Raw genomic sequence first — 18,848 nt, forward strand, 5'->3', positions numbered from 1 at the left:
ATATAATATAGTTTAAGAACACTATCAGCCAGGGAATAATTCAGAATGTAAGGTTCAAGACAAGAACTTCAAAAGAACCAAATTTAATCGGAATGAGATATACAAAAGATGCAAGACATGAAGCAAAAGAACGAAACCGCATCTTAAGAATAGCATATATCTCAGGGAATTCAAGTAAACGTATGTAATTAAGATCAAATGAAAATAGCATATGAACAAGGAACAAGATTGGGGAATAATTAGTTCACTTTCCAAGAAAGAAACCCCAAACAAAATTTCAAGATAAACCATGGAAAGACAAGATACGTGACCGAGCAACCCCGAGATGCAACTTCTAACGTTCCCAAAACCCATAATTCGCATCACCTATTAATTCTATTTTGTCTATGACAATCCATTAGTGTTTCTGTATGCACAAATCATCAGTATTAAGTTGGCCAGACCTAATACCATGAGAGATGCAATGGTCGAGTAACAGTATTAATCAATAGACAATCATGCATTTGATACTCAAACTCTTGTCATCGGAACAAGTCCTACTGCATGACAGACACTCAGAGTATGCAGTAAAGCATAGTCAGTCCATTCCCAAGGCTCTAACGGGAACGAACTGCTCTGGTACCATAATGTAACACCCTAACTTTTAGCACCTCATGATCGTACTAAAAGCTCAAGTGTTACTTCCCTCTAAACCTTTTTATTTTATATTATCTTTATTTAATATTAATCCTTTGCGAATACGAAACAAAATTCTTATTAAAGAAAACGAAAGGAGCCTTTATTTTAAACTAATTAATCACAAAAGTATATATATATATTCACATAGCTTTATATACATAGACTTATGTCAAAGAACCTCAATTACAAATCCTACCCCTCTAAAAAAACAAAATAATAAACGAGGATGGGAAAATAAATTCTAACCACTCAACTTATGAAAATAATCTACTATGCTCCTGTAGCTCCGCACTAAACCTTCGCACCTGTAGCTGAAAGGAGGTGGAGATAGGGGGTAAGAACTGGGGAGTTCTTAGTAGGGTCGGGGTAGTTAGTTAAGTTCATTTTATTATGTTTTCAGTAAATGATAACAGTCAACAAAGTACAATCCAACTCAACAATTACAAAACATAGAATCCAATCACACGCACACAAAGTCATAGAAAACACAATCACAAACAAATATGCGCAAACAAGGATGATGCATGTCTAGTCCTATCGCAGGTCATGAGCTCATGTGTCGGTCGCCTACCCGCTCTCGACATTGCTCGGGCACGAGTCCCGGATATGGCTTTCCAGATACATACTGTGTGCTTATAAGTCTTACGGTTAGGCTACATACAGTGTGACTTTCAATGTGCTTACATCTGAAAAATAGTTCTCAGTGTGTGGACGTCCCCAATATACATTTGGCATTAAAGCCCAAACAAAGTCGCATCTGCTCTCCTGTTGCAGACAATCTTTTAAAACTTTCTCTTTATCTTTTTCCTCTGCTCTCCTGTGGTAGAGGTCTCTTTAGTTAATACATTCTTTCATTCATGTCCTCTGCTCTCCTGTGGTAGAGGTTCTTTAATATTTTTCTTTCCTTTTCTTTTCTTTCTTCTTCTTTTCTTTCCTATCATTCCATAGTATGTATAAATTATTTTGACATTATTCTCTTGCCTCTTCCTAAGTGTTTTATGGAAAAGAATTATAAAGTCCTTTAATTAAGTCTGCGTTCTCTAAAATTTTTAAGATTACTCTGCTTGCTTTCTCATTAATATTACACATTATAATATTCTTACAAAATAATATTTTGATAAATACTAATTATAATAATGATTTATTTTAATATAAATGAGTAATTTTAAAGAAGTAATTAAAATAATATTTATAATCTTCTTTTAAAACTTAGTTTATAAAATCTTATTTTTAAAACTTTTACTAATTACTTTATAAGATACGAACTCTTTAATATTCTGTTCTTAATCTTAATATTTTACAAAATTATATTTAAATTCTCACTTATTTTTATATTTATAAAAATAACCTGAGTTTTTATAAAATATCCATTTTACCCATGAACTTTACTTATTACCCAAAATTCCCAAAAACTTATATAATTATAAATTTAACCCCGATCTTTTATCAAATTACATTTTTATATTCAAAAATACAACCTCCTCTTGTGATCTTTCAAAATATATATTTAATTTTAAATTCTTTTTTGGTTACGAATTTTTCACAACTTTTAATTTTAATCTTTCAACCATAAAATCTCATCAATTTTCTCAATATTCAAGTTTAACAATAGCCCTCAAATACATCAAAAACAGTTCGGTCCTTATCGGATCTATAATGGCCAAACTTTAAAGCATCAAATTCAACGAGATTCAACAAAATTTTAAGCACAAAATCACTCAAATTCAAGCAATAATCATCAAACCAACAATTACACATCAAGAATATATTTAATTCATATTAAAATTACCAAAACCTACTTTCATACGAAATCAAAATACTCGAGGCTACGGAGAAACTTTCTGACCGAGTTGCCAAAGAAAAAAATGTCAGAAATCATCTGTGCCTCATAGAACTTCAGTTGGCCGAACTCAAAAGTAGGAGAACTACGTCACTGTCAACATTCATCGATAAAAAAATTGATGCCAATATGTAGAAGAGGAAGATACAAACACTCTTATCGTATTAGATTTTTTATTGAAATTACGAATCTCAAAAAATCGAAAGCGAAAGTTTTTGGAAAGTTCACGGTTTCTTTCTTTTCTCTCTCGGTCCTATCTCTCTTGTACCACCCAAGAAAGAAATATGCAATGCTAATTACGTGCTAATGATCATGATTTATGGAAAATGTTACACATATAAGGGGTTTAGGTGTCATAAGTATATATATGAAAGCATGTAAGCCACATTCGGCTTGCTCTTTTTCCTTCTTTAATATATATACATAATGAATATATATAATGGCATATATGTATAATAACGACCTCCGGCCATTTTTTTTAAATTAAAAATATTAATTATTCAAATTAAAATATATATAATTTTTATTATTTATAAATTACTAAAATTATAATTTTAATTATGTAAAATATTTTATCATAACAAAAATATATAATAATATAAATTTAATTCAATTCAAATAGTTATAAATTAATTTAATTATTTTTAATAAAATAATTTTTAAAAATAAAGAACTTCAATTTATAAAATAAATTATAAGTAATTTATATTTATATTTTTAATATTGAGGGTCGGTACATTGTAAGTGTGAAGAGTATAAAAAATTAGTCCCATATCATTAAAAAATATAAATAGATGAAGAATATATAAAATAAAAGACCTATTAAATTGACAATTTTTAAGTTTGGAGTTGAATGTGACATTTTTTTTAATTTTAATTTCTCATTGAAATCTCTTACTAGTTGAGAGCTTTCCATCATGACCTAATAAATAAAACGAGGACAGAAAACTAGCCAAAAGATAAGAAAATATATTTTTATATTTATTTATTTTTTAAAATCAATCCGTATTTATCACACTATAATAATAATAATTAATAAATAGAAAATAAAATACATATTTCTCTTATTTGTACTTCATTTGGTACTGTTATTTTTTTGAATTCTATCTATTTGATTTCACCTATAATTTTTATTTTATTTTATTTATCTAACAACGTAGTACAAATAATAATAAATTAAGATTTCTTTTAAGATTTATTTACCTAACTATTATATACAGGCAAAATATTAATGGCAAGTAATTATTTTCAGCTTAAGTTGTTTATTTTTTTAAACTAGCAGAATTTAGTATTGTTTATTGTTACTTACATCCACAACTAGAAAATGGATTAATACAGACAGATTTACAGACAGATTTAGTCTTTATTACAGACAGATTTTTTGTTACCGACGAAATTACCGACGGATTTTGTCCCTCTGTAAAAGCCCTGTCGGAAATTATTTACCGACGGATTTTTTTTCCGTCGAAAAATTACAGACGGATTTTTACCAGTTACCGACGGATTTTTCCTCTGTAAATTCTCCCTTTATTTCCTGAAGGCGACGAACTTACAGACGGATTTTCCGTCTGTAATTACAGACGAATTTTCAAACGGATTTTTCGTCTGTAATTACAGACGGATTTTCCGACGGATTTTTCGTCTGTAATTACAGACGGATTTCCAGACGGATTTTCCGTCTGTAATTTAAACTTTGGAAAATCATGATTACAGACAGAAAGTCCGTCTGTAAATCCGTCAGTAAGGTAAAATAGAAATTTTTTTTAATTTTTCTATTGGAAAATAAATTTTAGATTTGTTTTCTAAATTTACTCCATCAAACACACTGTAAATTGAAAAAATGAAAGCCAAAAATCACATAGATAAATATAATATTCATTACATGATACCTATAAAATTGGATGTTATTTTTCAACACCATTATTCAATATCTCACTGTCTCAATAAAAAAATACTCCAAAATTTCTTTTAAACTACAACAGAGAAGGGCAGGACTTTCAGCCTAAATTTTAAAACTATTTCCTCATGCTCTCTTTAAAGTTTAAACTCTCCAATCTAATCTGAGTTACATGATTCTTTACTCCATGGTAGACTCTTGTGTGGCTGAAACTTGAAAGTATTTGTTTATCTAGTTCTTCTTCTTTGATTTGTTTACATTGGACTGAGCATATGCAATTTCCTGGTGTCAAAAAATAGGATATGGACAGATTTCAGACGCCTAGCAATGTTTTATAGGATTAAGAAAAAGTGAAGGAGGATAACAAAAACACAACTTTAAAATAGAACTGCAAGAGAGAGAGAGATGCTTGCATGCTCTTGAAGCACATTTAATTTGTTCTTCAGGAACACTCACATTTAAGAGAGATGCTTGCATGCTCTTCAATCATGGTCATGCACAGAATGCATAAAAACAAACATGCATACAAGTTAGTTGTCAGATTGAGTGAGATCCAATTCTTAGGGAATGAGAGCAAATATCTCTGCATAGCAAACCTGAAAAGATTCAACCAAGATCACAAGTTAACTAGATAAGCTTTCTAGAAAAAGGGGGATATATACAAATTAATAATTTAAGGGACTAGCCATTGACCTGATTGTGATTTCAATGCTCTAGCAAAATATTTATGAGGAAAATCTAGAGGGTAAACTCTGTATAAAGCAAACCTTTTGGGCTCTGTTCCTTCATTGTATCAGATGGAATTTCGGAAATATATTCCTCCCAGTCCATTGGGGGAATTGCTTGTTTGTTAGTGAAAGGATACCTAAAAGAAACACAGAAACATGCAACAAAATGAAATAGAATTAATGGCAGCAGTTGCCATTAAGTTGTGCCTTAGAATTGAGATGATGAATTAAGGTGATGCATCCAATATGGTGAGAAATCCATGAGGCTTACTGTTGTACACGGCAAGTCTCAAAAGACAACATGGCCCTCCTTAAATTTCTATTTGATTTCTCTGCTATGCGACTAGCAAAACCAGGGGGAAGATGCAGCCCTTCTTTCTTACCAATGAATTCCAAAACTTCAACAATCTGCCACAGAGATTCCCAAAGATTAAGTACAGATAAATATTCAAATCAGAAAACTAGAGAAGATATAATCAATATAATAATAGTACTCCTTTGACACTATCTTATATACAGTGGATACTGGATACTGGTCAGTAGCATATTATATTATATCATATTGTACAAAATTTAAAATCTAAACAAGAGTGAGAGCAGCTTCAGATATATTGAAACAATCAGCCAAAATATACCATTATTATCAGTTGTTAACAAGAGTGAGTTCTTAGTTTTCTTTCTTTCTTCAACAAATAGTATGAGTTTTTCTCGACTGAAATACTGAATAGCAGTGGTTAACAAGCATATCTAAAATTCTAAGTAGAGAACATGCCAAAAAAGCTTCACAAAGTAATGATAGAGATAGTTGTAAATCAAACATTGCATTTATCAGATAAGCAAACTCATTCTATACTCAATTATATTTCCTTTTTCCAACTTTCTTAATCAGCATAATATTGAGCCTACTTCAATAGGAAATTAGGTAACAAAAGCTACTAATTAGTACATCCCCACCAGAGAAAGGCAAAGAGCCACAATGATGAAAAATATTTTTCTTATAAAAACTGGAAAGCAAAAGATAGTTTCCTTTCTTCCCCTAGCTACTGTAGCATATATTAAGTGCTGACCTTATCTTCACTTGGTGCATTTATTCGCACATTCAGACAACGAGAGCAGATAGCTTCTGTGACTCTTGAAGAACTATTGCAACACAGAATCAATCTGCAATAAGCACTGTACTTCTCCATGGTTTGGCGGAGAGAATGTGGTGCTTCTCTAGAGAGTTTGTCCACATCATTGAGCACCAGTACTGATATGGGACAAAAATATCAGAATGCAATTGTCAACAAAAAATAAGAAAGGCATAGCAAAAGCTTTTAGTCCATATATATTAATTATAAAAACCCCAGGGGAAAGCGGTTGCCCCTTTAACATTGCCAAAAATAAAGGGACAACAAGAATACTTTCAATTAGAAAATGCCAGATCAAACAGCAATATAACAGTCCAAGATAAAATATTTCAAAAGATGAATAAATACAGGAACCACGATGACAAAATTGTGCAAAAAATCCGACCAAACTTAGTTGACTATTGGAAGGTGCCTACTTCCTATTTGATTGAAACCATACTCATGTAAAAAATTAAAAACAAAGAATCCAAGTTACCTTTAAATCCTTTCTTCCCTTTGGTATCAATAGGTCTATTCTTAGCCATTTCTTTGATTATTTCTTGAACAATGTATCTATCCTGAAAACCTGCATCATTTGGACTCATTTCAATGTGGTTGGCACTTGATAGTGTTGTCAGCTCATGATCAATCGATCTACTACCAGCCTGAAACCAATTCTCAAGTACTTTAAAATAGAAACAAATAATTTATAAAATGTCAAATTGCCAATTATTCAGATTGCTATATATGTAAACCAATGGAATATAATTCAAACATAATCTGTTATGCATCATAATCCACATGTGGGGGAAAATAACCCAAAATTGAACAAGTGTGATCCCCTGTGGCAAGCACACACAACAGTGAGTAACTTTTATAGGAATCAGATATCTTTTTAAGTTAAAAGGATCAACACAAATATTTTGAGGAACATTGAGGCATTCATTATTTTCCAAGTCATGTCATATAGTTTACATATTATTGCCTCAGAATATTTTTTCTTTGAATAATTATAATCTTTTAAAATCACATATTAGTGACATGTTGATATCAGCATCTTCAGGACTTGAAAGTTTATCAGAGAAAATCTCCCCAACCATAATATAAGGAAGTATTTCTAATAAGCCGCAAAATAAGGAAGAAGGACTCGGTAAATAGAAGGAAGCTTACATCCACTTTCCAGGTCCTGTTTTCCACCTTCACCTACAATGTATATGAAAAAAAAAATTAGAACAAATCATATTGCGGGCGCCAAGACAATAAACCAAAACTGAACTACATTACTCACTACTCATGTTAACACTACTCATGTTATAGCAAAGCATGCCTGAAGCAATCAAAGAGATACTTGTTGTTGAGGATCCACAAATATCATCATCAGATTCATCAAAAACCAAGGATAATTTCATTAGGGACTTTGATATAAAGCCTAATGTCATATTATATCACTCCCACAAGTAGAAGCAAAAGCACAATTTGGTTATTGCGCTACATGGATTAGAAAGGAAGTAAAGAGACAAGCATAAAGATTCTTGAATCCTTCTATTTTCAATCAAGCAAATTCTAAAATCAAAGAAAGAAACAGTATCCTTCTTACAGAAGTAAAATAGTATCATGTTTCAATTTGATATTCAGAGCTTAATCAGAACAAAAAAGAGAAAGGAAAAGGAAAGCAAAGAGAACAAGGAAAGGGGATGCAATGAGAAAAGTGAATGGAATTGACTATGGACTAGCGAATTACCTGCATGCGCGAACAATAAGTGAGGAGAACATCCCAACTGATCCATCGCCAATGCCTAGCCTTTTCTGTTCTAGTGCAACCACTTCGACTTTGTTCCTGAATATTTGATAGAATAATAATAAACACCCTGTATTGATCCTAGTAACCGCACAAAATTATTTTTTTAGTTAAAACTTAATTCATCCATCCTAAATTCCTAATTATACTTTCTTCGTAAGAGTGAGTTTGTTTTTTTTAGACCTGACAAGAAAGAAAGCAAGTATTAAGTATACTATGCACATTCTCTTCATGTCTCAGCTTTCTCTTCAATTTATCAACCTGTCAAGTTTGAAAACATTAATTTACTCTATGTACTGAAAATTTATTTCACTAATAAATTATCACATACATCTTGTATCAAAGCCATTTTTCTTTCTTGATTTGATCGACGCCCATTTTTCTGTGCAGCCATTGCTTTGCTCCTTCTACTTTCCATCTTGTCCTACTTTGCACATTCAGAGATAGAATCTTTGAAAAGCAGCAAAAAGAAAGAACTAGCTTGAGTCTCTGATATGTTTCTTATGACAAATAAAAGAACCAAGCTTCCACTTTCCAGATTCGGATAATATTCAAAAGAAGAAGAGAAATTCTATCTACATACTACAGTTAAAGTAGTTTAAGCATTGAAATCAAAACTCTTTTAGTGTATAGTGTATAACTGATTCTATCTTACAAATTGCCTAAACCTAGCTAAAACTGGCGTAGAAAAATTGAGCCCTAAGGTTTATCGGCGTAATTTAAACAATGCATACCTAAATCAGCGTAATTTAAACAGCTACTGGTAGATGCTCTGGTTCTCTTTGGAGCAGGAACGATTGGGATCGGGTCGAATTCCATCGATTCGCTTGCGACAGAGCGCGATAGAGCAGCGACGGAAACAGAGCGTGACGACCTTGAGTCTGAAACGCCCGAGAGAGAAGCGATATACCGGAGAGATAGAGAGAGGTCGACGGCGAGACCAGCCGTGAGAGAGGTGAGACTCAGTGAGCTTGAGGGTGAGAATGGCGAGAGAAGAGCGAAGAAACTCAAAGGAGGGTTAGGGGTTCTTCGTCGCGGTTAGGGGTTCTTCGACGGAGGCATTGCAAGCGCCGGCGACCGGCGACGTTCTTCGTGGTGGTTAGGGGTTTTTCGTGAGGCACAATGAAGAGACGGTTAGGGTACAGTGAGGCACAATGAAGACAGGTTAGGGTTAGCTAGGTTAATCGTCTTCCTGAGGCACGATGAAGACGGTGTTTATCTTCATGGAATGCTTGAGAGAGGGGGTAGATTAGGTTAGAGTTATTTGTGAAAGGTGCTCGAGAGAGAGAGAGAGAGAGAGGGGTAGATTAGGTATAAGATTTTTTTTCTGGCGGAAAATTTTAAATTACAGACGGATTTTCCGTCTGTAATAATTTAATAAAACGCGCGTTTTGTCAGCTTAATTACAGACGGAAAATCCGTCTGTAACCATTCTGCGAAAAAAAATTAATTTTTCCGACGGAATTATAGACGGATTCTCTTTTCCGTTTGTAATTTATACTAATCTATTTTTTTTGTTTTCCGACAAAAAAATCCCTCTGAAATTTCGTCTGTATTTCAGTGGGATAAAATCCGTCGGAAATATCCGTCTGTAATAACTAGTTTTCTAGTAGTGATCATTTTTTATTAGTTTAATGTTAGTTATAATTAATTATAATAAGAGTATATAAAAAAATACATAAAATGCAACCACACAACAATTTGTATTACCTTATATATTCCTTATATATTTCTACCATAATTAACCATAATCAACATTAAACTAATAAAAAATGATCTAGGTAACATTTATAAATAAATCAAGCGTAATAAGTAATAATTATATTATACATTTATATTTGTAATTGCAAATGTAATTCAAATGCTCACAATTTATATTGACTTCCTTTTTATTTTATTTAGGTTTTCTATATATATTACCCATCAATCATTTGATTGATTTGATGTTTAATCCTAAATATTGGAGATCTTGATTAGGAGAGAAATAGATAGAGCGACAAAAATGTAAAACCGTTGAATTTTTTTAAAAATTTTACTTTATTTCATTACATTTTGCGAGGCACACCACAAGCGCCAAATTCTGTCCTATAATTTTTCCACCTTCATCTTCAATGCAAATGAAAAACTATAGCGATCAGATTTCTAATGATCTTGCATTAGAAATTCTGGCAAAATTACCTATTAAATCTTTGAAGCGATTTAGTTGCGTGCAGAAGTCTTGGTTAAATTTACTTGAAAATTCTAATTTCAAGAGTATGTACTACGAGAATTTAAAATCCAAAACTGTTTATTCATCGTCTCTCCTTCTATGGAGAGATTTTTATGACAGAAGAGGTGATGGAAACAACGTCTATAAAAAAGATGTGTATTTGCTTTCTGGACAAAAGTATGAAAACATAGTTAGATTAGTTTTGCCAAGTCTAGTTGAGGAATATGATGTTTCCGGCATGGTTATAGAATGTGTTGATGGTATCATATGTTACTCTGAAACTTATGGTCGTAAGGTAAAAAAAGTAAAAATTGGACTTTGGAACCCCAAAACAGACGAGCATAAAATTATTCCTCCAAGTATTATTACTGATGAGCCCGGCTTTGATCTAGAGGTAAGTGTTCATGGATTTGGTTATGATAATATGAATGATGACTATAAAGTAATTCAATGTGTATATTATATTGATTATGAATTTTACTTAGATGGACCTTCTCCATTTTGGCAAATTTATAGTCTAAAAAATAATTGTTGGAAAAAACTTGAGCTTAAAATGAATTACAATAAATTTTTACATCAAGGTTCTGTAAAATACTTAAATGGAGTATGTCACTGGTGCTGTGAGGAGTATGAAGAAGTAATTGTGTCATTTAACCTCAGCACTGAAACGTTTCAAACCACATCGATTGTTTTGGCGCACAGAAATGATGTTCCCCCATTAGAGTTTTGGGAGTGCTCAATGAGTCTCTTGCTCTAATTTCCTCTCTTGATGAAAATAGCTGCATTGAAATATCCATTTTGGGTGAAATTGGTGTGAAAGAATCTTGGGTGAAACTTTTTACAGTTAGGCACATTCTAGAAGTTGATTTTCCATTCGGAATGGGCAACAAATGTGATTTAATATATTTTATCGAAAACTATAACGATGAATTGGCTTCCTTTGATGTCCTTACTGACAAAGTAATTCACAATATCGGTATCAAAGCAGAATCGTTTGGTGCATGGATTTACAAAGAAAACCTCCTTTCTTTCACCACAAGAATTAATTGATTAATAAATATACAAATTCATATGTTATTTTTGTAACTGTAACACTAATTCATTAATAAGGTCTCCTCTCTTTGTACACATGTAATATTTGATTCAAATTAAAAATTTGCTTCTGATCTTGTTATTAGTAATATTTATTTATATCTAAAGAATTAATAATTGATCTTTATTTTCATACAACAACAACAATAACAACAATAACAACAACAACAACAACAACAACAATAATAATAATAATAATAATAATAATAATAATAATAATATTATTATTATTATTATTATTATTATTATTATTATTATTATGTACAAGCAAATATTACAGGAGTATTTTAATAGCAATGATTTGATTAAACTTAACAAGGCTACAAATTTTATGTTTTTTTCATTATTTTGACCAAAAATAACTATTGCATGTTTCGTCTATTAGATTTGGCGAATCAATTGCTAATTAAGGTTTCAAGTTCCTTATATATGAGAATAAATCACAAAAATAATTAATAATTAATTTATTAAATAATAAGATAAATAAAAATGAATAAAGTCTAATTAGTAAACTCAGCAAGCTTCCTTAATAAAATTTATTGCTTGACAAGATAGTGGGCAAGGATAAAATGCATTTATGGGCTACAAATCGTATATTGTGAAATTCAGCTTTGAGAGTTGTGTTGTCAATTTTTCAAGTGTAAGGATAAGCAGAAAAGATATGTTGGTCATTGTTAGACCTGTTTAAGAATTGATAGATGAGATGAAGATGTAAGGTATAATATGAAAAATAATATGGAAGCTTATTAGAGGGTTGAAGATAGAGAGTGATGGTTCTATCCCCTATATAGAGCGTTAGCATTAACCCATCATGCAAAGGTAATTCATTTAAAGAATTGAATATGTAAACACTACTTTTTATTCATACATCTATCGTATATAAGAAATGAGAAATGACTATTGTAACATGCATAAAGGAGAATATAGAAGCTACTTTTAGGAATATGGTTTCCATTAAACCCCACCGAATTAAAAGATTATCACTCGATTAATCCAAGTTAGTTGTAATTCTTAAGAGTTTAACTTTAAAATAGTTGTTCTTAAAATAGGTAATCAAATTAATATAACATTAATTAAGAAAAATGCTATTTGTAGTTTTGTACATCAAAATTAATCACTAAAATCAACCACCAATATATTTGTGTATAAATATGTGTGGTTTAATTTATTTTCAATGTGTATTCGTATTTTAATATATATTTTATACTGATAGTTAACTTTAATGACTGATTTTAGTGTACACATAGCATAACTCATTAATTAATTTTATTTTACTTATTTTAAAGTATATCAATCCTATTATACTACTATTATATAAATGCATAATTATTTTAATCAATTACATAAAATTTATGTTAAGAAACATTAACATAAAAAAACTATCATTTAAAAGAAAACTATATCGTATATTATTAATATTATATACCAATTATGCATAATTATAATTATTTATTCTTAAAATACATAATCAAATTAATATATCATTAATTAAAAATTTTGTTTCCTATTATAAAGTAGATCAATCCTATTATACTACTATTGAACAAGTATAATAATTCGTACTATGCATGTGATAAGATTGAAATTATAATTTTAAGTTGTTTTATTAAAATTAATTTGAAATATAATAATTTGATTAAGAAAAAAATAATATATTATGTATTGTTTGTTTTTTCTTAATCTAGTATTAAGTGTATCAACTCTAAAATAGTTATTAATCGATTTTATAGTGATCTGAACTAATTTTTAGCTTTATTACACTTGATTAAAATGAAAAAAAATTTAATCAATTACGTAACGTTACTGTTAACAAATATTAATATGAAAGGAAACTATCTTTTAAAATAAAATATTAACCAATAGGCGTTCTCCCTCCAACGACAACCAAAAAGGGTGACGATCCTTAACCGGTCGAACCTTAAAATACTTGTCCTTGAACTCATGGTAAGAGTTTTCGAACAAGCCAAAAATCCTCCGACCCTGGGCAGATCGGAAGGACATAAACCCCTTCCTCGCCTTCCCCTCCTTAGAAGGATTCGTAAGGTTAAAAAAGTAAAGGAAGACGTCGACGGACACCGGCAGCTCCAAATACTCGTACACCATCTCAAAATAGCGGATGGAAGCCCAACTATTCGGATGCAGCTGCGATGGTGCCACGGAGATCCAACCAAGAAGCCCCATTTGAAAGGCGGAGAAGGGGATGCGGACCCCCACTTGGGTGAACATGGCTTTGTAAAACCAAATCCAGTCGGCAACCCGGGAGGCATGAAAGTTGAGCTCGTATAACCGCTCATGAGGGGCAGGAACGTAAACGTCATAGTTGGCCTCCTCGTCAGTGCCCCCACACAGGTACTCGGCCTGACGGAACTCGGTGAGCTCCTCCTCACCCATTTGGTTTGGGGAGTCTCTGAGATCAGAAACCACCCAAGCATACGGGTCATAACTCGCGTCAGAGGTAGAAGCCCGGGCGACAACACGAGGCATACCTACAGTGGGGGTACCACTCGATTAGTCTATGAGGTCGGGAGCTCGAAAAAACCCAGAAACTACACTTAAACTCGTTCAACAACCCAAACTAAGCATGCCTAAAGATAAATCCTGACAAGAACCTACCCTGGAATGGTAACCCCCCTAATGGTACACCTACTCGATATTAAAGAAGATCAAACGAACAACATGCATGTGATAAGAAGCAATGGCAAGAGCTAAAACCAACGCAAGGCAGAAAATAGAAAACCAAATGTTTACCTGGATTAGTTTCAAATATCAAGGAAGGAAGAAGAGAAGCAAGTGCACAAGGAAGCAAGAATAGCCCTCTGGGAAATCTGGGAACCAAGAAGAGGAAGATGATCGAATGGAGGGATGGAGATAATCGAACATTAGAAATAGAAGCGAATACAAAACGGTTTTAAAACTGCTCCTCGAAGGAGCGCGAAAAGGCCAAGGGCAAATCCGTCTTTGCACGCGGGGTTTCCCAACCCATTATGAACATTTAATACTCTGCACGAGGAATGAGGTGACAAATGATCATCCCCGCAACGAACGGGCACACCCACAAGAGGCGCGTTCCCTCCACGAATGACCGACCTGGCGACAACATATGGGAGCAGAGAGAACACGCCACCAACAGTCCACGCGACTATTGCCGGCGTGTTGGGGCACTGGTGGACGAAATTGTGATCTTTAATTAATGGCTCCTTGGCATGTGCCAAGGAGAACTAATTTAACTAACTGATTAGAGAAGCTCACAAATCCGTTCAACTGACCAGCAAGTGTACTGGGTCGTCCAAGTAATACCTTACGTGAGTAAGGGTCGAATCCACAGAGATTATTGGTTTGAAGCAATCAATATTTATTTTATTAATCTTAGTCAGGATATCAATAGGATTATTTGGATTAAAAGTGAAATTACTGGATTTGATAAAAGAGGGAACAATGTTACTTTGATTTGCAGCACTGGGGAATATGTTGGAGTTTTGGAGATGCTTTGTCCTCTGACTTCAACTCTTCCTTGAAATCCTCTTCTCACACGCAGATTCCTTCCATGGCAAGCTCTATATAGGGTGTCACCATTGTCAGTGGCTACTTCCCATCCTCGCAGTGAAAACTATGCTCACGCACTCTGTCACAGTACGGCTAATCACCGGTTGGTTCCCGCTCCTACTGGAATAGAATCACTCTTTTGCGTCTGTCACTAACGCCCAGCAGGTTAAAGTTTGAAGCACGTCACAGTCATTCAATCCCGGAATCCTACTCGGAATACCACAGACAAGGTTTAGACTTTCCGGATTCTCATGAATGCCGCCATCCATCTAGCTTATACCACGAAGATTCTGTTGGGGAATCTAAGAGATATTTATTCAATCTGATGTAGAACGGAGGTGGTTGTCAGGCACACGTTCATGGGTTGAGGAAGGTGATGAGTGTCACGGATCATCACCTTCTCCACAATTAAGCGCGAATAAACATCTTAGATAAGAACAAGCGTGTTTGAATGGAAAACAAAGGAATTGTATTAAATCATCGAGACGCTGCAGAGCTCCTCACCTCCAACATTGGAGTTTAGAGACTCATGCCGTCACAAAGTATGTAATTCAGATCTGAAAATGTCATGAGGTACAAGATATGTCTGTAAAAGTTGTTTAAATAGTAAGCTAGTAACCTAGGTTTACAGAAAATGACTACACTAAGATAATTGGTGCAGAAATCCACTTCTGGGGCCCACTTGGTGTGTGCTGGGGCTGAGACTAAAGCTTTCCACGTGCAAAGGCCTTTCTTGGCGTCAAACTTCAGGTTATGACGTGTTTTGGGCGTTCAACTCCGGATCATGACGTTTTTCTGGCGTTTAACTCCAGACAGCAGCATGAACTTGGCGTTTAACGCCAAGTTACGTCGTCTATTCTTGCGCAAAGTATGGACTATTATATATTGCTGGAAAGCCCTGGATGTCTACTTTCCAACGCCGTTGAGAGCGCGCCAATAGGACTCTTGTAGCTCTAGAAAATCCATTTCGAGTGCAGGGAGGTCAGGATCCAACAGCATCAGCAGTCCTTTTTCAGCCTAAGTCAGATTTTTGCTCAGCTCCCTCAATTTCAGCCAGAAAATACCTGAAATCACAGAAAAACACACAAACTCATAGTAAAGTCCAGAAATATGATTTTTGCCTAAAAACTAATATTATTTTACTAAAAACTAACTAAAACATACTAAAATCTACATGAAATTACCCCCAAAACGCGTACAAAATATCCGCTCATCACAACACCAAACTTAAACTGTTGCTTGTCCTCAAGCAACTAGATGAATAAAATAGGTTCTAACAGAAATAAAGAAATAATAATATTCTCGAGTTTTAAATGAAGCTCAGATTCTTATTAGATGAGCGGGGCTTGTAGCTTTTTGTCTCTGAACAGTTTTGGCATCTCCCTGTATCTTTAAATTTTCAGAATGATTGGCATCCTTAGGAACTCAGAATTCAGATAGTATTGTTGATTCTCCTAGTGTAGTATGTTGATTCTTGAACACAGTCATTTTATGAGTCTTGGCTGTGGCCCTAAGCACCTTGTCTTCCAGTATTACCACCGGATACATAAATGCCACAGACACATAACTGGGTGAACCTTTTCAGATTGTGACTCAGCTTTGCTAGAGTCCCCAGTTAGTGGTGTCCAGAGCTCTTAAGCACACTCTTTAGCTTTGGATCACGACTTTAACCACTCAGTCTCAAGCTTTTCACTTGGACCTTCATGACACAAGCACATGGTTAGGGACAGCTTGATTTAGCCGCTTAGGCCTGGATTTTATTTCCTTGGGCCCTCCTATCCATTGATGCTCAAAGCCTTGGATCCCCTTTTTTTTTTTTTCTCTTGGCTAGTGCCCATGGCTTGTGAATATTGTGTTATTTTTTTTTTTGAACTGCTTTTTCTTGCTTCAAGAATCAATTTCATGATTTTTCAGATCATCAACAATATTTTTCGTGTTCCTCATCCTTTCAGGAGCCAATATTCATCAAATTCAAAGTACAAATTATGCACTGTTCAAGCATTCATTCAGAGAACAAAAAGTATTGCCACCACATATAATTAATTATAAATTTTATTTATTGATGAACTCGAAAAATATAAATTACTTCTTTATTCTAAAAGAAAGTCTACTATTTTATTCATGCCTAATGATGATGAGAAAAATAAATTATAACTTAATTGGAAATAAAATCAAAATAGACATCCTAATTACTACTAAATATCTTCTAAGGTTAATTTCTAAAAGGAATAATCTCTACTAAGTTGGAACAGAGAAATTGGAACTCAGCAACCTGTTGTTTTGAGGAGTGGATGCTCCTCTGACTCTTTGGGGTGTGGTTCAAGGATTAATTTTTGGCGCTTCAGCTCCCTTAGATCACGCCCTTGCTCCTCTTGTCCCTTGAGCAGTTTGCAAATCATGCTACCTTGATTATTCTGTTCTTCCTTTATTTGATCCATGGCTTCTTGCAATCTGGAAACAGAAGCCTCAAGTTGTTCCCAATATTCATATTGGGGCAGTTCTGGGAGGGCTTCTTGTGCTCTCCTTCTGACAGGATCCTCTTGTTGCTGTTGCCTGACCATTGATATTCCAGTAATGGGCTTTTCAATTGGGATATATTCAGTTATTCCCATCTTTACTCCAGCCTCTTTGCAAAGCATAGAAACTAGGCTTGGATAAGCTAATTTGGCGTCCTTAGAATTCCTATTTGCTATTTTATATAGCTCACAGGAGATCAGCTGATGGACTTCCACTTCTTTTCCCAACATGATGCAGTGAATCATGACAGCTCTTTTGATGGTAACTTCAGAATGGTTGCTGGTGGGCAAGATGGAACGACAAATAAAGTCCAGCCAGCCTCTGGCTACTGGTTTTAGATATTCTCTTTTGAGTTGGACTGGGATGCCAGTTGTACTGGTAGTCCACTTGGCTCCAGGGATGCATATGTCCTCCAGAATCTTATCCATCCCTTTATTGACCCTCATCATTCTCCTATTAAAGGAGTCTGGGTCATCTTTCAGTTGAGGGATCTTGAATATCTCCCTAATCCTGTCAGCATTGGTATGAATGATTTTTCCTCTGACCACTGTCTTATGGTCAAAGATAGCAGCTCCAATGATTCTTTGCCTTTCTGTCTGCCATAGATTAGCATAGAATTCCTGAACCATATTCTTCCCCACTTTCGTTTCAGGATTGGCCAAAATTTCCCAATTCCTGTTTCGAATTTGCTCTTGGATCTCCGGATATTCATCTTCTTTCAGATCAAATCTGACTTCCGGGATCACAGATCTGTGACTCATTATCTTGTAGTAATGGTCTGAATGTTCTTTAGTTAAGAACTTCCCTTGGTTCCAAAGTGGCTTTGGAATGCTTTCTTTCTTTCCTCTTGGGGCGGTTTGTTTCCCTTTAGGAGCCATGATCAAGAGACACAATAGTTTTTGTGATCACGGTAAAACACACCAAACTTAGAGCTTTGCTTGTCCCCAAGCAAAAGAGAAGAAAGAAGAGGGATAGGAGGAGAGCAATGTGGAATGGTGATGATGAGGAGGGCGCCGAACACAAGATATAGGGAGGGGGGTGGGTAATCTTCGAAAAAAATTTAAGAAAGAGATAAGATAAAAGATATAATTTAAAAGATATGATCGGAAAAAGATATAATTTTAAAAAGGAAAAGATATGAATCATAATTTAAAAGATAATTTTGAAATTTAATTTTGTTTTTTTTTTTTTAAAAAGGATTTTTAAAAGGAGTTAAAGATGTGTTGGAAACAAATTTGAAAAGCTGATGGCTTGAATTGGAAAGCCATTTGGCTTTTGGGTTAAGATAAATCTAAAAAATTTGCAATCATTGGATTTTAGAAATTAGGATAAAAACTTTTGGAATTGAAAGTGATAATTTAAAATATGTTTATGCAAGAAATCATGAATTGAAACATAAAAATTTTGAAAAAAAATCAAAGAAAAACGAAATTGTAC

General features: G+C 33.7%; 1 protein-coding gene across 10 annotated transcripts; it reads right to left on the reverse strand.

Moving 5' to 3' along the window:
- Positions 1–4,350: 4,350 nt before the first annotated feature.
- On the reverse strand, positions 4,351–9,330 carry LOC114927204 (replication factor C subunit 3). Of its 10 annotated transcripts, none has more exons than XM_072231846.1 (11): positions 8,785–9,306; positions 8,382–8,477; positions 8,234–8,311; positions 7,994–8,089; positions 7,423–7,455; positions 6,749–6,917; positions 6,211–6,392; positions 5,415–5,551; positions 5,183–5,280; positions 4,872–5,011; positions 4,351–4,697 (listed from the first exon to the last, which is right to left on the reverse strand). In XM_072231846.1, the coding sequence occupies exons 2-10, from the start codon at positions 8,466–8,468 to the stop codon at positions 4,953–4,955; spliced, it is 939 nt and encodes a 312-aa protein (XP_072087947.1). In that variant the 5' UTR covers positions 8,469–8,477; positions 8,785–9,306; the 3' UTR covers positions 4,351–4,697; positions 4,872–4,952. The 10 variants fall into 10 exon arrangements, with proteins under 10 accessions (XP_072087947.1, XP_029152679.1, XP_072087948.1 ...); XM_029296846.2 differs by having other exon boundaries at positions 8,382–8,500; positions 8,785–9,287; XM_072231847.1 differs by having other exon boundaries at positions 5,109–5,280; positions 8,382–8,500; positions 8,785–9,287.
- Between the last annotated feature and the right edge of the window lie 9,518 nt (positions 9,331–18,848).

This window comes from Arachis hypogaea, unplaced genomic scaffold (genome assembly GCF_003086295.3).
Source record: "Arachis hypogaea cultivar Tifrunner unplaced genomic scaffold, arahy.Tifrunner.gnm2.J5K5 arahy.Tifrunner.gnm2.scaffold_51, whole genome shotgun sequence".
NCBI lineage: Eukaryota > Viridiplantae > Streptophyta > Magnoliopsida > Fabales > Fabaceae > Arachis > Arachis hypogaea.

Excerpts from the sequence above, each read along its gene's own strand:
- LOC114927204 (XM_072231846.1), bottom strand. The coding sequence starts at position 8,468 with ATGGAAAGTAGAAGGAGCAAAGCAATGGCTGCACAGAAAAATGGGCGT. Across the intron at positions 8,090-8,233 it reads CTTGCTTTCTTTCTTGTCAG|GAACAAAGTCGAAGTGGTTG; the intron begins GTCTAAAAAAAA and ends TCAAATATTCAG. Across the intron at positions 5,012-5,182 it reads GAAGGAACAGAGCCCAAAAG|GTTTGCTATGCAGAGATATT; the intron begins GTTTGCTTTATA and ends GAATCTTTTCAG.